The sequence below is a fragment of the Oryctolagus cuniculus genome, chromosome 9 (genome assembly GCF_051225735.1).
Source record: "Oryctolagus cuniculus isolate XC-2025 breed Fujian yellow rabbit chromosome 9, ASM5122573v1, whole genome shotgun sequence".
NCBI classification, from domain to species: Eukaryota; Metazoa; Chordata; class Mammalia; order Lagomorpha; family Leporidae; genus Oryctolagus; species Oryctolagus cuniculus.
In genome coordinates, this window is record NC_142875.1 from 105,954,619 (window position 1) to 105,969,243 (window position 14,625).

Consider the following 14,625-nt stretch of genomic DNA (forward strand, 5'->3'; position numbering starts at 1 on the left):
TCTGCTCCACAGCATCAGAGAAAGCATCCCAGCCCCTAACCAAGAAGGAGACCATCATCACCACGTGTCTGTCCCACGGGCAGAGAGACGGGTCCTGCTCTGCACCTGGTGCCTCCTCAGTGCCCACCCCAAACTCACTTGCCAAGCTCCCCTGGGACTGTCCACAGCTGGGGTGGGGGGTAGGGGAATAGTGCTGGAGGAAACAGAGCCCAGCTCAAGGACTGGGAGGAGCATTCTGGGGAGCCTCCCCAGGCTCAGGGAAAGGAAGGGTTAAGGGAGCTGCTTCCATGTCACCCTGAGCTGATTAAGCCACGGGACCAGATACAGTTGACTGTGCCCCTTGCTTCTGCCACTGGCTTGCGGACCACACGTGACTGCGTGCCAGTGTTTGGAACAGGGCTGGCACGCAGGTATTTGGTGCATGTCCAAATAGTGGTGACTGCTATTTTCAGTGTCTTTGCCCACCTTGGGGGGTTTGTTGGGCTGCCATGGAGACTTTGAGGCTTGATGTAGTTCGAGGTGAAGTTCAAGGGTCCCTTTATCCTTGCAGGCAACGTGGCATGCATTTGCTACACAGCATTGGCACCACCTGTAAACGTCTTAGGAACGCAGACTTTCTCAGGCCTTGCCTCAGGGCCACTGATGTGCGTTTTATCGAGATGTCCAGGGGCTTCGTGTGCAGATTTGAGAAGTGAGAGCCTGGGAGTCAGGAGCTCAGGGGTCGAGATGTGGAGACTGCACAGCCGGGGTAGAGGTGTGGAGACTGCACAGCCAGCAAGCTTCATGACCCTTCTCCTGTCTCCTGGCCTCTCTGAGCCTCAGTATCCCCACTTGGTCCTGGAGAGATTTCTGACCCCACCCTACCCCCGCTCCCCTCTTGTCGCTCCCCCTCTTCATGGAGGAACGACACTAAACCCTGCCTAGGCTTCATATCCGAGTCACGGCACCATTATGTCGCTCCCCCTCTTCGTGGAGGAATGACACAGGACCCTGCGCTGTTCTTTCGTCTGCTCGGCCCTCCCCGGGTTTGCTGCTGGTTCTTCCCGGGTTGGCTACCGACCCTTCCACCTCCGTGGAAGGGCAGTTCCCCCTGCCACTTTCCCCACTTCCGTGGGGGAGCGGCACACCGCCGGCCAGCTCTCTCGGGGGCTGCTCAGATGTTCCTGGTGCATGTTGTCTCTCTCCTCCTTTATAGTCCTCTTCCACCAATCCCAACTCTGCTACCCACATGCCGAGTACGCTGCTCTCCTCCAATCAGGAGCAGGTCCTGCTGTTTATTGGTTGAACTGGAGGCAGCTGAGTAGAAGCTGTTTCCTCCTCTCCCAGCGCCATATTGTGGGAGAGCAGATGCATAGAATAAGTCTTAATTCCAGTAACAGTCTAGTCCGAGTTGCTCCCAGTTGCTCCCCACACCTCTGACCCCCATGCTGATGGCCCGGAGGAGCTGCAGCCACGGTCAGGTGGCCGGTCCCGGAGAGGAGGGTTCTGTCTCGCTCTGGAAGCAGGGCCAGCGCAGCCTGTGCATGTGGCCTGGGAGCTCCTCTGCAGGTCGCCCTCCTCTGACTGCCACCGTCACAGGGAGACAGAGCCCTGACCTGCTGGAGAGCCTCTTAGCCCTGCCATCCGTCTTCAAGTGGCCTCTCAATGTGCTTTGGCCTAATCTTGCAATTGCTTGAAAAGTTCTCGAGATGAGAGTCAAGGCTACTCTTGGCTGTGTGTGCACAACTGTCTCAGCTGGAGTCCCCACCCCCTCCATGCCAGCCTGCAGTTGGAGTCCCCACCCCCTCCACGCCAGTCCGCAGTTGATATCCACGCCAGCTGCACCTGCCCAGGGAGCTACAGCAGAACTGGAGACTCGCCGAGCTCTCTGGCCAGTCCCATTCCAGGGGCACCTTCCGGGTGCTGCCCCAGAGGGCTGCAGGCTGTCGTGAGCAGAGCCCTGAGTTAGGAGATGGGGGGGTGGGGCTGGAGTTCCTGCCCATCCCCGAGCTGTGTGACCCCAGCAGACTTGCCAGCCCTCTCTGCGTGTCCATTTCTGTACTGACAACATGGGATTGTTGTTTTTCAAACACGTTTTGGGAATGCAGCTCAGCAGAAGGAACATTTTATTTTTAAATCCCTGCACACTTATTTGAGGGAACTCCTGAAAGTCCACAGCAGTTGTAATTAAAAGAGAACGCAGGGGTCCGACGCGGTGGTGCACTAGATTAATCCTCCACCTCTGGCACCGGATCCCATATGGGTGCCGGGTTCTAGTCCCAATTGCTCCTCTTCCAGTCCAGCTCTCTGCTGTGGCCTGGGAAGGCAGTGGAGGATGGCCCAAGTGCTTGGGCGCCTGCACCCGCATTGGAGACCAGGAAGAAGCACCTGGCTCCTGGCTTCGAATCGGCACAGCTCCAGCCATTGCGGCCAATTGGGGAGTGAACCAATAGAAGAAAGACCTTTCTCTCTGTCTCTCTCTTTCACTGTCTGTAACTCTGCCTGTCAAATAAATGAATAAAATATTAAAAAAAATAAAAAGAGAATGCAAATTTCCCATCAACTTCCTGAAGCCCTGCATATGTGTTTGTGTGTGTACACCTGAAATGAAACTTATTATGTGCGGCACACTCTGGTGTTTTCATGGAACATCTTTTATTATCTTTTCTTCTATTTAAAAAACTAGTTGGCCACACCTTGCTGGGCTAGATGGTCTACAGGGGCAGCTAAGACATCTACCAAGAAACCAAAACCCCAATAAGATCTAGAACTTTAAAAAAAAATTTGCTTAATTGAAAAAACAGTAGGGAGAGAGATCTTCCATCCACTGGTTCACCACTCCCACCCCCCAAATGGCTGCAATAGCCAAGTCTGGGCCAATTTGAAGCCTCCTCCATGGGGGACAGTGGTTCAAGCACTTGGGCCATCTTCCGCCGCCTCCCCAGGCACATTAGCAGGGAGCTGGATCGGAAGTGCAGCAGCCAGGACTCGAACCAGTGTTCCAACATGGGATGATGGCTCCGTAAGCTGCAACTTAACCTGCTGCGCCATGCCGGCCCCAGGAAGAGAACATTTACATGGGATTCCTTGCTTCTCTGAAAACTTCGGAGGTTTGAGCTGGTCAGTGGGAGGGGCACATCCAAGCGTTAGAGGGGAGTAGAGACGCTATTGGGCACGGCCAGGTTTAGGATGGCATCTGGAGTAACGCTGAGAACAACAGTGAGCCGAGGGCCAGGAGGAAGTCTCCCAGGCTCCTCCGCGGGCTCGCTCTGCAGTCTGGAAATTGAGCCCCTGCCCGCCCTGCCCCCTGCCCCTGCCACACACCCTGTCTCTGTACTTTGGGGCAGAGGTTGAGATCTCAGATTTGAGTCAGAATCCTGGGGGGCAGTGTTGGCCGCAGCCCCACCGAGCACAGCAGAGCACTAAGTCACAAGCAGGAAGCCCACGCTGGAGCCCAGTGCCTCTGTTGAGGGTCCAGCGTGGGATGCGCCCCTCCACACTTGCAGACTGGGGTGCCCCTGAGTAACCCTCCTCTGGTTCTCTGTGCAGAAACCCGAGGCACTTTAACATTGAGCGTGAGGGACGTAGCTTAGACATTAATAAGAACTTCCGGACGTCAGAATCGGGATTCCTTGGAGGTGGAAAACACCCTCTTCATTTATTTTCTGGGGGGGGGGTGCTTGAAACCTCCAAGGAGTATTGAGCGGCGCTGTTTGGGATAGCAATGGGTTCAAACCTTTTACCAGGATCAGCTGGGGAGGCCAGGGCCCCACGGCAGAGGGGCGAGGTAGGGGCACAAGGTCTACATGTGAAAGCATCAGTAGTGCTGTGTCCACGAGCACTGTGGGCTCATTGGCAGAAAGTGCTTTCTAGATCAAAGGCTGGCCCCAGGCTGTGCCTCTCAGCCTCAGCTCGCAGCTCAGTAGCCTGGGAAAGCCGCGCCGGCTGCCTATGCTGCGTCACTGATAGGCCGCACTTGGCTTTGGCAAGCTTGGCATCGGCCCAACACCCTCCTGGGAATCAGTGTCTCATCCGCACAGTCTCACCTTGCCCATTGGAAGCAGACCTCAAGCTGTTTCCTGGGAGCTCAGAGACCCTTCAATTGTAGCTCCTACCCAGTCACTTTCCAGAACTTTCTGGGTAGAGTGATTTCCCTGGGCTCTGGGAACATGCCAGACCAAGGGGGAGCATGTCTTTTTTTTTTTTTTTAAGGTTTATTTATTTATTTGAAAGGCAGCGTGATAGGGAGAGACAGAGAGAGAGAAAGAGATCTTCCATCTACTTGTTTACTCCCCAAATGGCTGCAATGGCAGGGCTGGTCCAGGCCAAAGCCAGGAGCCCAGAAGGCCATCCAAGTCTTCCATGTAGGTGGCAGAGACTCAAGGACTTGGGCCATGTTAGGCTGCTTTCCCAGGCGCATCAGCAGGGAGATGCATTGGAAGCAGAGCAGCCAGGACTTGAACCAGCGCTCTGACATGGGATGCCAGCATTGCAAGCAGCGGCTTAACCTGCTGTGCCACAATGCCAGCCCGGGAATATGTCTTACATACAGCCTGGGAGGCAGCCCAACTCTGATAACATGCCGACACGAGTCTAAGACTTGGTGTCTGGTGGTATGGGGGCCTGGGAACAGGAGGGGGCCTGTGTACAGGAGCGATGTCCCCATGTCCTTGACCTTGCCTCTGAGGGCAGTGAAAGCATCACACACATGGCCTTGACGTCCCACAGGTCCCCGCAGGCCTTGTGGCCAGCCTTAGCTGCCTGAATCTTGAACGTGAGCTCACTCAGAGTGAACAGAGGAGTTTGCAGTTAGAATGTAGATGCCCAGTCTGAATCAGTATGTCTTCAGGAGGCACATGCTTGCAGCACACACACACCCACCCCACGTGGTTCTGATGCAGACCCCACGTTGAGAACTGCTGCTGTAGCCCATTCTTCAAGAATGATCCGTGATCTGTGCTTTGCCCTGCTCCCAGAGGGAAGGTGAGGATTCTAGGCGAGCGCTGGAGGTGATGAGCGGCAACTGATGTGCTTTATGGGGGTATTATTACGTGAGGCAGCAACACGTTGTTAACAGCGCCCCATGAGCAAATTGAAAGGTGAGGGCTGTTTGCGCTCTGTGCTCACCAGGGGCGTGATTTGTAAACCTGACTAATGAAAAAGGGATTGCTTTATGGGATGAGATACAGCTGCAAAGATGCTTTCTATAAGGCAGCAGAATCTAATTAGGAAGAAACTCATCCATCTTGAAAATTCAATTGGTGATTTCACAACCTTTGCAGAATTTCCTCCAAACTCACTTTCTTTTTTTTTCATTCAGCTGCACTCTAGTCGTGTGTGTGTGTGGGGGGCATGTGTGAAAGATATAGACAGACAGACAGAGACACAGACACAGACAAGCAGGCAGCTACAGAGACAGAAAAGACAGTTCAGGAAGACCAGAAAACCCTAAAGAGGATTTTTTTTTTTTCTAAGCAAAGCTACCATTTGATGTCCAGAGACTGCTGCTCCCCAAAGAGGGCAGCAGGGGGCAGTGGTGAGTCTCAATCCCTCTGACAGTTAAGTTTCACCCCCAGCACAAAGCTCTAGGAGGCTGAACCCGCTTCCCTTTTCTTCTCTCCGGGTCTCGGGTCTTCACTCTGTGACCAACGCATTGGGGTGCACACAGGAAAGGGCGGCCCCCTCCCGTGATCGTTTCTAGTTCCTGCTCAGCCCACAGCTGACAGATTCCAGGTGGAATTTGCAAACGTGAACCACCTTGAGCACACACGGACACGGAGGAGGCCGATGATCCCACAACTCGGGCTGCTCGGATGTGTTTGGGATGCAACCGCAGGCCCCAGAGCCTGAGGTCTGAGCCCTCCCCACTGCTCTGACCTTTAGCAGTTTGTCACTTCATTATTTCAACCCTCTCTTCCTTCGCTTGCAAAACAGAAGGCGCTGGGAACATGAGCCTTAAAGCTCAGTCACTGGGGCCGGTGCTGTGGTGCAGCGGGTTAACGCCCTGGCCTGAAGCACCAGCATCCCATGTGGGCGCCGGTTCGAGACCCGGCTGCTCCACTTCCGATCCAGCTCTCTGCTGTGGCCTGGGAAAGCAGTGGAAGATGGCCCAAGTCCTTGGGCCCCTGCACCCGCATGGAAGATCCAGAAGAAGCTCCTGGCTCCTGGCTTTTGATCGCCACAGCTCCGGCCGTTGCGGCCATCTGGAGAGTGAACCATTGGATGGAAGACCAACCTGTGTGCGTGTGTGTGTGTGTGTGTGTGTGTGTAACTCTGACTTTCAAATAAATAAATAAATCTTAAAAAAAAAAAAAAAAAAGCTCAGTCAGTGACGGGAGGGACACTCTCCCTCTTTGCACCTGCCTTGGGCTGGTCTTTCGCACACCAGGAGACTGACAGATCAGACCCCCCCCACACACACACACACCAAGAATCCCAGGAAATCAACATGAGAACCCTCCAAGACCAGTGGCCATTTCTGAAACTGACCGAGTGCAAGCCCCACAAGTAGAAAAATGCCGTTTCCTGTCTCCAAGATCAACACCACCCTCATCTGAGAAGGAAGATGTTCCTTTTTAATTTTTTTTTTTCCTGAGCATGATTTCAGTATGCCTCTGCCTGGAACCTCAGAAGTGACCGTCCGAGACCCCCAGACATGCCACGAGATTTTATCAGGAGGTGGAGACAGAGCAGCGAGGACACGGGAGCCAGCGGCGCTCTGAGGCGGGGAGGCCGTGGCCCGGCTGTCCTCAGCCGCGGTGCTGTGCAGTATTAATGCCTTGCCCCAGCCCCAGCGTAGCACCTCCCCTCTCCGTGTGCAAAGCGCTTTGTGAAGGTTAATTAATTCTCACAGCCCCCGTGGGAGGCTGGCGGGCTAAACGACTGCTAACTACATCTCACCTTCCAGCTCTCCGGGGCTTTCAGAGTCTGAGCTTTGTGTTTGCATTGGAATCGCCACCCTGTCTTCCTCCCGGGCCAGGCTCACCAGTGCCCCAGCACCTCCCCTCCCTCCCTCCACGCACCTCCCACCCCCCCCACACTGATAGTCGCCCCCTCAAGAAAGGGGCTTCTAGCCAGAGCCGCCCAGGGCACGAGCTGGCCCCGGGGTGGCACCTGGGGTTTTGCTCCTGGCTTTGATAGGACTCCCTTGCACACCCATCCATGGCCTGTGGCATACCTAGTATGTACCTGGCACTCCTTCCTCCGTGCCCTGGAGATCTTCCTTTTGCTGGACGCAGCCTTTCTCAACTTTTCCCTCCGGAGAAATCCACCATCTTTCCCTGCATCAGCACGGGAAGCGTGCTTGCTTCACTTCTCCCCCGCCAGGGCCCTGACTTCCAGGGATTGCTGTCAGTCAGAGCCAAGGAGGGTGCTGTGGGGTCTGTGGTTCAGAGTGGGTGCTTTTGCTGACGGCGCCTTGCCTCCCTGCCACGGAGGCAGCGGACTTGCTGAATCCCTGTGTGTGCAGAGAACATAACCCGCGTCTTCATGATTTCACCCAGGGTGATACTCTGAGAAGGGCTTGGTCAACGCTTTTTAATATTGGTCATGAGGGATGGTTCTCTCTTCCCACGTGGAGCCGTCTCGTCTGAAGCTCTGTCTCTGTGTCTTCGGCTCCTAGCACTCTGCCATCCCTGCACACGTTTCTGAGTGCCGTGTGCACCAGGCTGCTATATGCCCACCCACCCACCCCCAGTTCCACCTGGCTCCTGACTGACTTCTGAATAGGCAGGCAGTGACTCTCAAAATGGGGTCCGTTAGCCTCTGGAGAACCAGGACGCTTACTTAACTAGAATGTATCCAATGTGTGTTGTAGCTAAGCCTGCTGTGCTAGCTGCTTCTACATGCCGTATCTTTTTCAACCTTCACAATCTATTTCTTCCTTTTTAAGATTTATGTATTTATTTGAGAGGCAGAATTACAGACAGAGAGAGGGAGAGGCAAGAGAGAGGTCTTCTGTATGCTGGTTCACTCCCCAAATGGCTGCGACAGCTGGGGCTGGGCCGATCCACAGCAGCCAGGAGCCAGGGGCTTTCTCCAGGTTTCCCACATGGGTGCAGGGGCCCAAGCGCTTGGGCCGTCTTTCATTGTTTTTCGAGGCCATAGCAGAGAGCTGGATTGGAAGACAAGCAGCCGGGACACAAACTGGTGCCCATATGGGATGCTGGTGCCACAGGTGGCGGCTTAGCCTACTACGCCACAGTGCCAGCCCCAACAATGCATTTCTAAGGTAGGTATCACCATCTGCTTTCTCAGATTCAGAAAGCCTCAGGCTGCCTGACGTGATAGGGCTTGTCCAGGTCAGAAAGCTCGCCAAAGTCAGAACGAGGACTTGAACCCAAGCCTCCTAACTCTGAATTAATGAACAAACATAGCTGTGTTGGCAGTAAAGTTATGAGCTAGGTCACCCAGGAACCTGATAGAGGAACTGTCCAACCATCATGAGGAAAGAAAAGGAAGGGGAGGGTAGATAATGGCTCGTGGCTACTGCTGACTCTGCCTGGCTGCTTCTCTCTGCACTTGTCCGTCCCTCTCACGGGAACATGGCTCTTTCCCTCTCTTCTCTTTTATCTGCGTTTTCTCCACCTCCCGGTCCTCATGTAGCTCAAGATGTCTAGGATCACATCATATAACAGAATATGGTTGGGGGTGGGGGGAGTGTTTTGAGAGTGGCTAACAGAAGACAGATTGAATAGTTATTCCCATGGATTATGCATTAATAGCCCAGAGAACTCTGCCACAGGTGTCAACCTTGTCTTAGTATTTTCACCAACAGCTTGAAAAAAGGAAGACTAAATGGGGAATATTTTGTAGTAATAAAAAGTTCCATCCATAAAGAAGGTATGCAACATGGCAGCATAAGGCAGAGACTGTAAAAAAAAAAATAGCAAGACTTAAGACTTTTAGAAGACTTTAACAAACTTATCTCAGATTTGACACATTGGACAAAAATATTTTAAGGATATCAAGTATTTGAAACCTTTGATCGACAAGCTTAAGAAAGGAAAATAGATGATTGCCTTACAAATAGAATATGCACCCTTTTCATAGATGTTATGCAAAAATTGATAGGTTTTTGGCTACGGAGGAAAGGTTAACAGATTCCAAAAAGCAGACACCTTACCAGTATATCCTCATATTGTAAAACAATAAAACTAGAAACCAATAATTTATATATTTAAAAAAAAACTTCAAAATAACTCTTAGGTAAATTAAATTGTAAAAACCAACAGTAGAGATTGTTTAGCCTACATTCTGACTTTAAGCCAAATTTAAAATAACAAAACTTGGAAATTCATTGCACAGCTGGATGACCAATTGTGATGCATCAATATCGTGACAGAGTAGAAAGATCGACAGGCACTCACAGACGTGGACTCTACCAGATTACATCCATAGTCTTGCGCTCTGTCCAACACCAGTGGCAGAAGTGGGGACAGAGGGAGAAATATGATTCGGCAGCACCGTATTTAAAGCAAAAACGATCCCATAGATGGAAGATTTAGAGGTTTTAGTTGGCAAGTGGGCTCAGCATTCATTAGCTATGGGGTGGCTGGCAAGAGAATTTAATATGGCAGCACCTAGTACAAGTGAGACAACAGTCAGGCGGGCGCCTGCGGCACCGGCACCCCGGGTTCTAGTCCCGGTCAGGGCGCCAGATTCTGTCCCGGTTGCTCCTCTTTCAGTCCAGCTCTCTGCTGTGGCCCGGGAAGGCAGTGGAGGATGGCTCAAGTGCTTGGGCCCTGCACCTGCATGGGAGACCAGGAGGAAGCACCTGGCTCCTGGCTTCAGATCGGCGCAGTGCACCAACCATAGCGGCCATTTGGGGGGTGAACCAACAGAAGGAAGACCTTTCTCTCTCTCTCACTAACTCTGCCTGTCCAAAAAAAAAAAAAAAAGAGAGAGAGAGAGAGAGAGACAACAGTCAGCTCTCCCCTCTGCTTATCAAACTCATCAGGGTGTTCAAGTTAGGGCTCTGGGCTTAAGAGAGGTAATTACAGCCCATTCAGAGAAGAGCAAGGGGATGGTGAAGGGACTTTAAAATAAAATCACACAAGGCTGAGTTGGAGGAAGTTAGGAGGCCTGGCCTAAGCCTGACGCAACTCCTTGCATTCTCGAGCTGTTCTCAAGCTTATTAAGGTCTTTTATTCAGAAGGAGGATAAGGTCCTGGAGACACATTCCAGAAGCTGGAATAGTCCAAAAAGAGCTGCTCAGAGAGACAGCACTGAGGGTGCTCTGGCCTCGTTTGGTTTCATACTGGATGCAGGGATTGTGGCAAGGAGTTTGACACTGGAGAAAGAGGTTTTAGTTGGACCAGGAAGCTCTCCCAACCCTGACATTCGTCCACTGCCCTGGCGTCTGGCGTCTGGCGTTCCCGCAGTACGCTCCGCGAGTTTGTAGGTTGGTACCCGAAGTTGTAAACTGAGTCGTTCATAGGTTCTCAGTTCTAACAGGAGACCATAAACCCCAATGAAGCTGTTGTCCAGGTCCACTTGAAATTAAGTGTGCAATGGTCCCAAGCAGAACATCGTAAGAGTTCAGAGAAGGGTCGCAAGATGGCGGGGGAGGTGGGGCGGGGGGGCGGGGATGAGGGGTGGTCCTCCCAGAGGAGCCCCCAGAGGAGCCGGGCGGAGTGCCTTCTAGCAGTTGTGGCGACAAGGATGCATAGAGTAAGCACACGGGAATCGTCGCCTCTTTCCCCGGTGGCCCCAATGTGGCGCGCTGCCCACCCTGAACGCTGATCTCGCGAGAGCGTCCGGCCCACCCTGAACGCTGATCTCGCGAGAGCGTCTGGCCCCGCGGCTCTCTCGCCGCCACGGCTTGGCTCCTGCAGACGCATGCGCACCCCCAGCCCGTGCCTCTAATGGGTTGGTCTGACAGTGCTTTTTACTGACTAAGCTTTGTCTTCGTCGTCATCTGGTCGCCTCTGAGCCTTTCCGAACTCAGCAGCTCTTTCCTCGCTGAAACTAAGACCCTCTCCTCGGGAGCAGTGCCCCTTGGCCTGCGCAGCCCGCGATAACTACAATAAGAAAGTGTGCTTAGAGCATCGTGGCTCTGAACGCTGTAGCACTGGCTTTCTTATGTGTCTGCCCCAGTGACGGTGACGCTGGGCGGGGCGTGCAGCAGGCGCTACCCTGGGGTGAAAGGAAGCCAGAATGTTGCCCGAGGTCACACAGGCCTCCGAGGTGGCTTGGGGTCGCGGCTGGTGTGAACCACACTCCAACGCTCCCATTCCTGAGGCCGCTGTGTCCTGAACCAGGCTTGTCAGGCCTGGAGAGTCTCCCAGGATGCCAGCGTGTCCAGGTCGGAGTCTGGCAGGGCCCAGGACCACTGAGGCCGACCTGGAACCCCAGGGCCTCTCTCCAGTAGCCTCAGCCATTGCAGGCAAGGGCTACGAGTAGACGCCACTCAGAGCCTGTGTCAGCCTTTCCCTCCGTTTGGTTTTTAGTGGTTTGTAAAGTAAGTTAATTCCATATTAGTGGAGTGACACATGAACAGGAAAAGCATAGAATATTAATTTAATCAGACGAAGCATAGCGCACAATTGATATAATACATTGAGTGGTATTACCGAATTAATGCCCTACATGGTTATTAAACATAAATGGTAAACAGCTTATATGAATGACTGTAATTAGTATTGCTTTAGGAGGACTAAATCCATTTTTGAGTTTCTCTTAGCTCATTTTATTCGTTCTCCAGTATTTATATAACTGGAACGACTGGCTAAGGTTTTCCTAGAGCGCACTTGCTACCCAGCATCTGAGCTTCTTCAAAGGCCGGAGGGTCCAGGGACTTTGCCTCCCTAACTCAGACTGCATCTGGGGTTCCCCTGCTCGGCAGTGTCCCCTTTTCTCTGCACAGTCTCCCCAGGATTTTCTCTGCATCGTTACGGGTTAGCTGAGAGCACAAGTAACAGTCCCAAGTGCCCGCCATTTACCAGTAAGAGATATCGCACACTGAACCGAAAAGATTGGCTGCGCCAGGGACACAGAACACGTGCAGAGACGGGGCCGCTGCTCATGGAGGTCACGGGCAATGCTTGTCTCTTGCTCATTACACCCTGGGGCCAACGCCGTGCAGTCTGTCGAGCTTCCAGTAAGGGGAACGCAAAGGCGAGCACTCTGTTACGAATGACCCCGACCGCCGGGTCTCCCTGCAGCTCCTTTGTCAGGGTGAGGTGGACGGTTTCTGTCACACTGGAAGGCTGTGACAGATCAGAGTGGCTGCTTGCTCTTCGCTCAGTCTGTGCATATGGGGCGGACGCTTCCCAGTGGGCAGCAGATGAGGAAGTGGCAGCAGCTGGGCTGTGGCAAAGCCTCGGACAGCAGAGAAAGTGGAGGCCCGTGTGGGCCTGGGAGTTAGGGGTTAAAACTATGGAGGGCTCAGGAACTAAACACATTCTCGTCCTTTTTAAAAATTGCGTATTTTATTTCTTTGAAAGGCAAAGTGATGGGGTGGGGGGAGACAGAGAGAAAGGCAGAGAAAGAAATCTTCCATCTGCTGGTTCACTCCTTAAAGGCCACAACAGCCAGGTCTGGGCCAGGCTGGAGCCAGGAGCCTAGAACTGCATCCAGGTCTCCCACATGGGTGGCAGAGGCCCACCCGAGCACTTGGGCCATCCTCCACTGTTTCCAAGGCACATTAGCCAGCAACTGGATCAGAAGCAGAATAGCTGGGGCTCAAACTCAGATCTGCAGGAATAGAGATCGTGAGTCTAGCAGAGGCAGGGGGGACTTGAGGGTGACATGAAACAGCAGAAAAGAAGAGGAGGGGTCCAGGGCAGCTCGGCCAATGAACATCAGGACCATCTGGGAGTGATGGCCGGAAGAGGGAGCAGGAGAGGCCACAAGGGACCCACCAGCAGCTGGGGCAGGTCCTGCCTGGCCTCTGGCCTCTACAATCCCTGCGGGATCGGCTCACCCCGAGGGCCTGATCCTGCAGCCCTAGCTAACCTGACCTCTGAGGTCATCCCTCCTCCCCCAGCTCATGAGGGGAGTGGCCACTGTGGGGTGGGGAATTGTAGATGCAAACCACATCAGACTCTCCCTCTTGCTACCTGTGTAGGAAGATCGCCGCCTATGACGAAGAAATCCAGCACCTGTATGAGGAGATGGAGCAACAGATCCGGAGCGAGAAGGAGCAGTTTCTGCTGAAGGTGCGTGTCGGCTGAGATGGCGCTGACGGCTGTGCTCTCTCCCTCACTGTAAGATGGCAGTGCCCGCCCACCCACTGCTGAGTCCCTCTTTCTCCACTTGATTCTTTCCCCAGGCATTTGTCACCCTCATAGGTGACATAAACGGTAATTATTCATTTTTCTTGATTGCTGTCTGTATCCTCCTACTAACATAATCACCACAGAAGCAGAGATCTTGATCTTTTACTTACACAAGAGACATAGCAGGTGCTTGACAAATAGTGCATCAGTGAATGAATAAGTAAGTGAGTAAATGGAAAGATGGATGGATGGAGACAAATGAGTGCGTGGGAGGATGGATGGATGGATGGACAGATGGACGGACACATGGACCAGTGCCTGGATGGATGGATGGATGGATGGATGGATGGACGGACACATGGACCAGTGCTTGCATGGATGGATGGATGGATGGATGGACACATGGACCAGTGCCTGGATGGATGGATGGATGGATGGACACATGGACCAGTGCCTGGATGGATGGATGGATGGATGGATGGACGGATGGATGGACACATGGATCAGTGCCTGGATGGATGAATGGATGGATGGACACATGGACCAGTGCTTGGATGGATGGATGGATGGATGGACAGATAGACAGATGGAAGGAGGGAGGGAGGGATTGACAGATGGAGAGATGGAGGTGTGGATGGATGGATGTGGATGGATGGGCGGATGGAAGTGCTTGCTTTATCAGCTGAAGCAGTCTGCAGATTGGGTGTGACACTGGCTGGTCTCCTGTATGGCAGGCCCACCCAGCGCACCAGCCACTTTCATTCCATGCCCAGCGTTTCCTCTAAGGGGAAAATCATAAGCATCTATGTTGCCCATTCTTGCCCCTTAGATGCCTAGAAAATTTAATAGCCAAGAAAAAAAAAAATTCCATCCCCTTCAGATTCCGCAGGAGAAAATGTAAAACCTCATACTTCCTTTTCCTAGTCTGTCATTTTCTCAACCCCTTACCAGGATCCGTTGTTTGCCCAGGGAGCTGAGGTCTGCTAAGATCCTATCCTTTACCAAACCAAGCAGGGCCCTTTTTAATGAGCATGCTCACTTGAAAAGAAAAAAAGAAGCTACGGGAGACTGTTCTCGGTTGTTGGATGATTGCGGGGTTCTCGGCAGAAAGCCACCTGCCTCTCAGCCCTAAGCTGGCACTCTTGTCCCTGGAACCGAGTTTTAATTTTATGCTGCTTGGGATTATCCACATCACAGCTCCGTTTATTATCACAGATGTCATTCAAACCAAGAGGGAATCAGATGCTTTTCAGAAAAATCCAGATACACTCTCCAACTAGAGCCTGCTGGAGACTTGTCAGCATTTCCAGATCGACGATCCCGCTGTTCTCTTTTTAGGGCTTGAGAATACTCTGGCTGGCCCCGACCTTCAGCACAGGGAAATGAGTATATGGCAGGCAGAACGCATACACGGCACATTGCCAGA

The 14,625-nt window shown here is 52.8% G+C and overlaps 1 protein-coding gene across 10 annotated transcripts in view; it reads left to right on the top strand.

Annotated features, from left to right (window-relative positions):
• The window catches only part of CRACR2A (calcium release activated channel regulator 2A), a 203,073-nt gene that overhangs the window by 139,563 nt on the left and 48,885 nt on the right, over positions 1-14,625 (top strand). For all 10 annotated transcript variants that reach the window (XR_016212976.1, XR_016212975.1, XM_051850218.3 and 7 more), the window contains exon 6: positions 13,049-13,139. Coding sequence is in view for 8 of the 10 variants with exons in the window: in XM_051850218.3 (XP_051706178.3) it covers positions 13,049-13,139 (91 nt within the window). In the remaining 2 variants the exon portion in view is untranslated. The remainder of the gene's footprint in view (positions 1-13,048; positions 13,140-14,625) is intronic.